Genomic DNA, 9,729 nt, shown 5'->3' with positions numbered 1-9,729 from the left:
TTAAACCTGTGTTATAATGTTCAACTTATGAAATTATAAGTGTAAACATCAACCAAAGAAAATTTTCATTCTATTTAGGTAAGGGGACTATTGTGTTTCCATTTGTACAATGGATACATATAACATATAAGGCACAATTATATACATGTCTTTGTATCTGGGGATTGGTTTAAAGAAATGTGTTTGGTTGCCAGGTTGACAAGGGGTGGATTGTAGTGGTTGATTGATTATGTCAACTTGAGAAGTTTAGAAGCATAACTAAACTTGGTTCAGCAATTGGGTCAGCAATTCTACACCCTATGGTGTGGAGGACCCATCCTAGGGTGTAGAGGAGCCACCCTAGGGTGTAGAGGAGACACCCTAGGGTGGATCATCACCTAGATAATATAAAAGGGAGATGAAGAAGGACAGAGGTACTTCCATTCCTTTTGGAGGAGCTCCAGTCTTCACCTTCAGCTTGGACTTGTCTCCTGGCACTCCTGCACTACAAAGTGCAGACTCTTTGGCTTCCACCTTGGATCCTTCAGCCTTCCTTTGCAGACTCATCGGCCTCCTGGTAAGGACTTGTATGGAACTCTGCAGTGAACTCCAGACTCTGGACTGATTCCTTCGGTCTTCAGTGTGCAGACACCCTCTGCACACTTCCCCATACAACTCTCTGGCTGACCATCATAAGCCAATCTTGTAATTTCTTATAATTTGTATATCCTGTGTTATATCTGTTTCTCCAGTAAAACCCTGACTAATACAGCCTTCAAAATGAAAGAAGAGTCTTTTGAAAGAGACTGTCCCGCAGCTACGTAACTACCACAGTTTGTGTGTCATATAAGTAGCAATACCCATTCCTCATGTGTTCCAGTTGTCTCATATGTCAAATTGAAATTACGTGCTTCACTGGGTAAAATCTTCAGAAGTGGATATCTGGGGAAACTGACTATATATTTATTTGTTTTCTCACATTATTTTCTCTCTTCCTCTTTTCCCTTCTTTGTCTCAGTCTTTTTTATTTCCGTCTCCTGTTCTTATCTATTTTTTGATTCATTTCTGTAATACGAATATTATCACAACGCTGCATGTATTCCTAGTATAACTTTTAGGAACAATATATTCCTCTTTGGGATTGTAAATCGAATTTATTCTATTGAGTCCAGGGATGAGGGTGAAACATATTAGGAAATGAGGTCACTCTTCTCTAATTCTTATTTTTCTTGTGTTGTTTTTCTCTTCTAGAGGCTACATCCATACTTGTTTTCTTTGTGTTTCTAGGCATGGCACAGTCTCAAGGCTGGGTGAGAAGGTACTGCAAGGCCTTTTGTAAAGGCTTCTTTGTGGCAGTGCCTGTGGCGGTGACGTTCTTGGACCGGGTGGCCTGCGTGGCAAGAGTGGAAGGAGCATCAATGCAGGTGAGAATGAATTCAACTTCATTTTTTTTTTTTTTTGTACCAGGAATCAAGCTCAGGGCCTCTGGCTTGCCAGGTAGGCCCTGTGCTGCTGAGCTACATCCCCACCCTCAACTTCATTTGTATTGTTCCTGAAGTACCAAAAGTGAGAGTTGTAGTTCCTATTTCTGTGCTGGGAACTTAAAGGTTTTAAAAAAGGTATTGAATTGAAATTTCACTTCACTAAATTTCTTTATAAAATCTTGTAATGTAGTACTATTATAATCAGAGTAAAGGTGAATAAAAATAACTATTAAATGCTTCTCTTGGGCTGAAGTTGAGTTTCTTGCTGAGAATTGTAAATGGGGATTCTGAGAAATTTTATTTTCACCATTTACTGTGAATATGGCCATATTTGAATATCCTTGTAAGATCAGTTTATTGATATAGTTACAGCATAGGTTTGGGTCAAATTGAGTCGTTCTACTAATACCTACTTTTAGTTTGTACAAAAGCCTAGTCACTGATCCCCGATATTCTAATGTGCTCCTTAAAACAGCTGCTGATTGAAAAATATTAAGTACAGTAAGCTGGACATTGGGCCGCAAATCAGGAATCCCAGCACTTTGAGAGGCTGAGGCAGAGGATGACAAGTGCAAACCCAGGCTGGGCAGCTTATTGCCTTAGTGAGACCCTGCCTACAAAATTAAAAAAGAATACAGATAAAAAGAGGGCTGGAGATACAGTTCAGTGTGACGGTAGGTAGTGGGTTCAATCCCAAGTACTGAAAAGAAATACAAAAAGTTAAGGACTGTGGAATACTTTGGAGATTTCCAAAGTTATAGACTTCACAGTCTTCTGGAATAACTCGAGAAAATCTTACTGTTCTGCAGTTGATATTTTCAAACTCACTCCATATGTTCATGCAAGTAAGCAGTCTGCGTTTTGTAATAAGATTTAGTTGATCTCATTGTTAGCATGCGTTCATGCATTATGATAAATAGCTTTGTAAAAAAACCAAATATATACTTCAGAGAATTAAAATTATATAGAGAATAACCAGCTTGTTTTCTTTTTGTTTTGGTTAGAACTCTTTAAGGGCATCGACTCAGCTTTAATGAGTTAGATGGATTTATTTGATTTATTGTAGTAATGGTACTGAAAATCAGACTGCTTCCTGAGTTCTGGTAGTCAATGACATAAGCAAGGTCAGCAGACTATTACAGTAGGTGCTTTTTGGATGCAACTAGAGGTTTAGAGCAGGGCTGCCTTTGTATCTGGTTCTGATTGCATCCTCTGAGGGTTGTTCGGCCCTGCTGATCAGGGGATTCTGACCTGAAACTTATCTTGTAGGTTCACTTGCTAGCAGGTCACCAGCCTATAGCAAATTGACCACTTACTTTGAATAAAAAATATTTAAATGCCAGAGTACAGTAAACATAGGTGAGTGATTTAGTTATATATGAGTTTATTTCTACATACAATATAACACAGATTGGATGTTGTACTTCCTGCCTGTTTACTTTTGAATTCCTAAAAGCCTTCTCTTATACCTAATCCTTAGAGAAATGTAGCCTTCTTTTTTTTTTGTAGAGCTTTTGAATCAGATTTTTCATTTCAGATTAAGATTGTCTTTTCCCTCACAGCCTAAACTACCTTTTGGTCCCTGGGACTCTTTTAAATCCATCCACTGGTATGTATCTTTTAATACTAACAATCAGATTCATGATTTTTCTCCAGTTTTTTTTTCTTCTGTCTTGCTATACAACTATCACTATCCTGAGAAAGATTTTTCCAAAATATAAAACCTCCTTACCTTGGAGCTCATAATAATCCAGGAAATCATGTAGCAATCAAATATTCCAATCTTCATATTTTTAACCCTGTGTATTCCTAGTTTTGGATTACTTTTTTTTTTTGTCTTTTTGAGACAGGGTCTCGCTATGCAGTTCAGGCTGGCCTTGAGCTCACTTTGTAGCCGAGGCTGGTCTTGAACTTGCAACGATCCTCCTGCCTCAGCCTCCCTCAGTCTTGGGATTACAAGTGTGCTCCACCATACCTGGCTTCCAGTGTATTCCTAGTAAGCACCAATATTTATGGCTGTAGGAAGTGCTAAGAAAATTCACTTAAAAATCTATACATTTTGTTCACAAGACAGTGAACATCTTATGAAAGAGAAGGCTTATCATCAGTGAAATCATGTTAAGCCATGTCATTCCCAAGTACAAGTCCACGGGCTAATCATGTGAGCCTTGCATTAGATGCACTGACATTTGTAGGTGATTGAACAGTGGACACATGGCTGCTGGCAGCTCTTCTAGCTGAAGGTGCCTAGTTTCCTCACCATCTCAGAGAGATCACTTTTCCAGCCTTAATTTCAGTTTGAAAGCCCTGGGGAAAGGACTGTGAACCATTCAGCCCGGATCGCATGCTCTTATCTTTACAAACACACAAGTCCACGTTGGCCAGCAGGGTGGGTGTGGCAATTGGTCCAGCTGTGGCTGGACAAGCTCTGTAAGACAGTGAGAGCATCTGTTTAAACTGCCTATTCCATGGGCACTGGGAGTGAAGTACAGGCGTTTCCCGGAAAAGCTGATGCAATTTTCAAAATACAACCAGGAGGATGTGCTTCTGGAAAAACAGGAAAAATATTTGCTTACTACAGTTAGGTCTGTACTGTCTGAATTTGAGCCTCAGTGCAGGTATAACAGACAACTTCATTTATAGTTTCACTAGGCTTCATTACATCATGGTAAAAGCACTAGTGAAATGGAGGAGTGAAGAAATTTTAGCATTTGAAGATCATTTTAGTACATAGCTCTGGCAAACAACATGGTTAGACCGTGGGTTTTAGCAAACATTTTGACTACTGGAGTAAATCCTTTTCTCGACGTTTCTCTAGTTGTGGAGCTAAGTTCTAGAGCATCCTGCAAGAAATACATCTTCTCTTGTCTCTGAGGCCTGAAAATCACACCTGGTGTGAGGCACTTTGTTGGTTTGTCTTGAAGAGGGGCGCTTTGGTGTGCAATGAGCTTTCCTTATACCTAAGCTTAGGAGTATGAAAGGAAGGCAGAAAAAGAAGAGGCGAGAAATAATAAAGTAGAAAGTACATGACACAGATACGTATGGGCTGGATGATAGAGGATGATGAGGGGAATCAGACTACCAGGTGGCGAATAGTGCAGGGGCACAGAGGAAGAGTGTCAACGAGATTCAAGGCGGAAAAGTGGTGGAGTCTGGACTCAGAGCTTGCTGGGCGCCCTGTGGCACAGCTTTTGGGGGTACGCCTTCCTGCTCGGTGTATCTCTGCGCGTGTTTGTGTGTGGCGACGGCGGGAAGTGTTACCTCGCCACCCATTCTCCATCTCGGTATTCACTGAAGGGATCTGTGTGCCATTTTGAAGGAGTCCATGTCGATGTAGGTTATCAGCCGTGAACACTCGTCACTGGATAGTACTGATTCTCCTGGGTACGCAGCTAGAAGGACTGTATCTTAGCATCTCTGTCAGTTCAGGTATATGGTTAATTTTGCATCTCAGAACATCTTTTTGGAGTATGGATAATATTGAAAAGCACTAGTAAGTACGTTAGGAAACAGTCATTTATCAATTGGCTGTTAAGTACAAAGCACTGTGTTAGGGGCTAAGGGGGTGATGAATCAGACAGAGATTCTGCTTTGAAGGTGCTTTTACTTTAATAGAGGAAGTTGAAGAATTATTAATCCTCAGTCATGGATACATCTTCCGATGAAATTAATGTGGAAGCTGTCAAGCTCTCAGGTACATGTTTTGTCAACTCCTGGTATATTCAGAAATGAACATTTGATTGGTTTAGCACACTATTTTAGAGAATTAACCTGGAAAGTTGAATTGAGACAGTGATACTGGAAAATCGTATCTGAAGTCCTTTTATTGTTGACGTATTCACTTTTGCTATGGCAGCACACAACCCCAGGATTTCAGGTCTTTATTTCTTGCTCATGGGTCTATTGGGCCGGCTGTCGTCACTCTAGGCTGTTGGTTTGATTTGGTCTGCTCCATGGAGTGGAGGCTGCCCGGGGTGTGCTCTTCACATGGGTGATAGCAAGACATAAAAGGGTGGGAAGAATCACTGAGAGTCTTTTACTGTCTTACCTCAGAACTTTAGTTCTGTGGGGCATGGTGACACACACCTACAATGCCAGCACTCGGGAGGCTAGGGCAGGAGGATCATTGCGAGTTTGAGGCCAGCCTGGGCTACAAAGTGAGCTTAAGGCCAGCCTGAACTGCATAGTGAGACCCTGTCTCAAAAAGACAAACAAACAGAAAAAAAGAACTTTAACTCTCTGTTTGCATCCTATTGTTCTAAGTAAGTCAGTGTCAAACCCAGAGTCCCTGAGTGGAAGTGTATTTCTCCCCTTGGGAATGTCTGGCAAAGGTGGGGAGGGAAGGAAGAGATAAGTACCCCTACCAGAGCCAGTATGACTCCAAAGAAAATACGGCTGATTTTAGAAGTCATCTAAAAAGTTGTATGTACCTTTGAGTCTACCAAGAAAGATCCTTGTTTTTACAGCCCCAAACTGACAAAATTGGGAAAACCTGGTGCTGTGAGTCACTGAAATCTGGAGTGGATTGGTCTGTTTTAGCTTTGTTACGGTTTGAGATAGATAGTACAGGGCAAATTGGACTGTCACTTTAGAAAGGCTTGGCCTGGCTAGGGCTTGCTTTTCTTTTCTCCTTCCCCTTCCCCTTCCCCCTCCCCTTCCCTTCCCGTCCTCCCTTCCCCCTTTCTTTTCTTCCTCTTCTTCCTCTTCCCCTCCACTCCCTCCTTCTCCTCTTCCTTCTTTTTTTTTTGGCATTGGGACTGTATTCAGGGCTTTTGCACTGAGCTACCTTGCTCTAGCCTGGTTTTGAGACAAGGTCTTGCTGAGTTGCCCAGGGTGGGTTTAAACTTTTTTGATCCTCCTGCCTCAGTTTCCCTGAGTACTGGGTGGGTATGTGCCACCACTCCTGACTTAGAATATGTTCTCTTAAAGATCACTCTGCAAACTGTAAACATGTTGTTGAAGAAAATTCAAGGAATTAAAGGATCCAATCTTATTAAAGGGACATATAATCCTAGTCATTTGGGCTATTGAATAAATATTGTTATGGCAACACTGGAAATTCACTGTAACAAATTTTGCTTTAAGAATCCTAAGTCTTCAAAAATTCTATTGGCTTGTGATTTATGAGGGGAAACTTGTTTCATGATTCTGTCTTATGAGAAATACAACTTTTTAAACACTGCTCAGTGGTTCTTAGATTAGGTTTCCACTGTTAATTTACAGTTCACTAAGTATGTGACTAGAAGGATAGAGGTGATCAAATATGGGGCATTTCAGCTAGTTGAAAGTAAGTCATACCTGAAACTAAAGCCTTTTATGGTATGTTGATGTACTCTAATGGAAAGTGGATTCAGTTTATGAAACATTTGGGTTTTCATAAGGTTGTATAGGCACATCTATTTTATGGGGTGAGAGGTCCCTTTCGCAGTGCTTGACACACAGTGAGTAATGGCACAGATTGCTGGTTAGTGATTAGTCCTACTGGCCTGTTCCCCTCTGGTGCCCATGAATCATTCTGCTGGTGGTTGAAAGGTTACCTATGAAAGAAATGACTTTTTTTTTTTAGGAAGCACCATGTTACACGACATTAATTTAATTTGGGAAATGAAGACTAATACTATTATGTATAGTTGAAACTACAGAGGGAATTTATGTGGGTGGAATGCAGTTCTTCAAATTAGAGCTTCAGTGGCTTAGAGAGGTTCTTAGAGAAAAACAGGGCCCTAATGCCTCTATGCCAAAGTTTTAGATTTTATTTGACGGAGAATGCCTACAGCACGGTCACTGGTTCTGAGAAGAGGTGTATGCTTCCCACATTTAAAATTGAAGTTGAAGACTTTACAGTGAAGGCAACGTTTTAAGTATTGTTATCTTATTTTTGTTGCAATTGCTGCAGAATTTTTATACTGTTATATTAGTATACTGTTCTCTTTTGTCCATTGTATATGGCAAGAGAGAAGGGTATTGGAAAATACCACTACGCTGTTCTGCCTGTCTAACTCAGACTTTGGAGATAGGATTATGCAAAATATACTTGAAAAATCAGAGAACTTGGGGGAAAAATAGAATTTAGTCAGCACTGAGATCTTCATTGGCTAGCAACACACATTCACTGGTTTGAAATTGTCTTGATTTCCAGTTACCTCTCTATGAGCCTGAAGAAACCATTTAGTAATAAGTCTCTCTGAATCCTACCTAGCTTTTTGCAGTCATTATCTTATTTCCTGCTGAGTTTAAAATTAAAAGTTCTGTCAAAAAAAAAAAAAAAGCAAGCAAAGAGCCTCTTCCTCTCAATCTCTATTTTTGTTTTATTAAAAAAATTTATTTTAACTTACAATGGGCTTCATAATCCCTGTAGTCATTTTTGGTTGTAACCATTATTTTGACATTCTGAGAAGCTGGTACAGACTCTCAAGGGAAGGGACACATTGTGATTTACGACCCAGGAGGAGTTAGGGAGTTTTATGTCACCTGCTGAATTTGTGCTTTCAAAGTGCCATAAGTGCCTGGCACAAGTTTCCTCCGGGTGCTGACTCCTGTCTGCTCTGGCTTCCCTCGGTCTGCTGGTGCTGATTTTGAACGAGGCCAAGATTTCATGTTAGAACTCTTTATGGGCTCACATCCCAGACTACCCTTGGCACAGAAATCTCACCTGAGATTTTCATTCCTTAGAATGCTATGAGTTCTGTAACCTATCATTAAGCAGAGGATTCAGATAGCTTGTATTTATAGTAACAAATATATGTAATCCTGAAACAGCTGGTGAGTAATAACTTTATAGTGTTCTTTTATGGATTTTTTTTAGCTTTCCATGAGACAATGCTTGTATGCTTCTGTTTTATATAGCTGGAGTTCTGTTATTTAAATGCTGATTTTATTACATCATTTAAAAATTTTTGTTTAACTGAATGTAGCAGCCTATGCCTGTAATTTGAGGCTGAGGCAGGAGGATCTCAAGTTTGAACATGGCTTGGGAAACTCAGTAAGACTGGGTCTGAGTCTGAAAGAAAATTTTCTGATTTAGTTTTAGATTTACACAAAAGTTATAAGAGTAGTGGAGAGAAATCCTCTGGATTCTCAGTTATATCAGTTTTCAATATTTTGCCACATTTATTTGTTCTCTCCCTCCTTTTCTCCTCCTTCCCCTCCTCCCTGAATTTCTGTCTCACCTCTGTGTTTCTATATGTGTCCATATACATGTATGTACATATGTATGTACACATTCTTACTGCTTTTGTTATAGAATGGGTCAAGAGTATGTGACATACATGATTCCTCTTTAACTGCACTTTATACTCTTTCTAGGAGCTTACCTAGCAGTGGTATGGTACACTCATGTTTATTTTTTAAGAAATTGCTAAGCTAACACCAAATTTGTTAGTCCTGGGAGGAGCAGTGTCTTCCGAGCCAGTAGGTGTGCAGCTGGTTGACACCGCTTCTCCTCCCGTTGCGCCACTGCTGCCCGAGGACTGTGGTCGTGAAGGGCCTGCTCATCCCGCCTCATGGCTGCCTGCTGGCCTCTGCTGACATTGAGGTGTTGGGGCTAGTTTGACCCCTGGGTTAGGGTGGTTGTTGTCCAAATGTTTTCTGTTCTGCTAGACTATAGACAGCCCTTCCCAGTCCTCATCTCGGCCCAAGAAGTTTGTATTTGTAATCCCATGAAAAGTTATTGGAATTCTAGTGAGTCAATCCCAATCTACCACATCCATTGCAACCCATGGTGACAGTAAAGACACTGAGGCATATTTGTAGTTATGGGGAGCCAAGGGGTCCTAACTCCAGCCACAGTGATGGCCATCTGGAACAAAGGCCTATACCCTGGACCAAACCCAGATTTTATTCATTTGTGGAGAAGGGAGCGCCTTGAGGATGAGTGACTGTGAGAATGGCGGGAAATATGTGAGTGCCATGAGCTGGGCTAGGTAGGAGGCCTGAAATCACCTCTGCAAATGCAGAGAGAAGGATATGCAGAAAGAGTCATCTGCATAACACAATTGAAATAGTATCTAATGTTGGGGTGAGTGCTTCAACTCTGATGAGTAATCTTTGAAGCCCCAGGAAGTCATAGCCTCTATTCTCAAGGCTGGATCCCAGCTCACATCGTGAAGCATTGGCTCACACATCCTGCCTCATCCCAGCTCACTTGAGGGAGCAATGAGGGGTCCGGGGAAACATGTCTGCCATCTCCAAACATTATCATTAGCACCTCAGCTAGACCGGTATACATTGCTTAAAGCCAGTTGAAGGGGTAAGGAAAAGTCCCAGC

At 40.9% G+C, this 9,729-nt stretch overlaps 1 protein-coding gene across 1 annotated transcript in view; it reads left to right on the top strand.

Annotated features, from left to right (window-relative positions):
- Immp2l (inner mitochondrial membrane peptidase subunit 2) overlaps positions 1-9,729 on the top strand; it is an 852,239-nt gene that overhangs the window by 64,567 nt on the left and 777,943 nt on the right. The window contains exon 2 of the mRNA XM_005377314.2: positions 1,267-1,403. Coding sequence (XP_005377371.1) covers positions 1,269-1,403 — 135 coding nt within the window. The 5' untranslated portion in view covers positions 1,267-1,268. The remainder of the gene's footprint in view (positions 1-1,266; positions 1,404-9,729) is intronic.

This window comes from Chinchilla lanigera, unplaced genomic scaffold, assembly GCF_000276665.1.
Source record: "Chinchilla lanigera isolate Chin_1 unplaced genomic scaffold, ChiLan1.0 scaffold00009, whole genome shotgun sequence".
Taxonomy (NCBI): domain Eukaryota; kingdom Metazoa; phylum Chordata; class Mammalia; order Rodentia; family Chinchillidae; genus Chinchilla; species Chinchilla lanigera.
The sequence above is the reverse complement of the archived record's forward strand: the minus strand, read 5'-3'. Positions and strand labels throughout refer to the sequence as shown.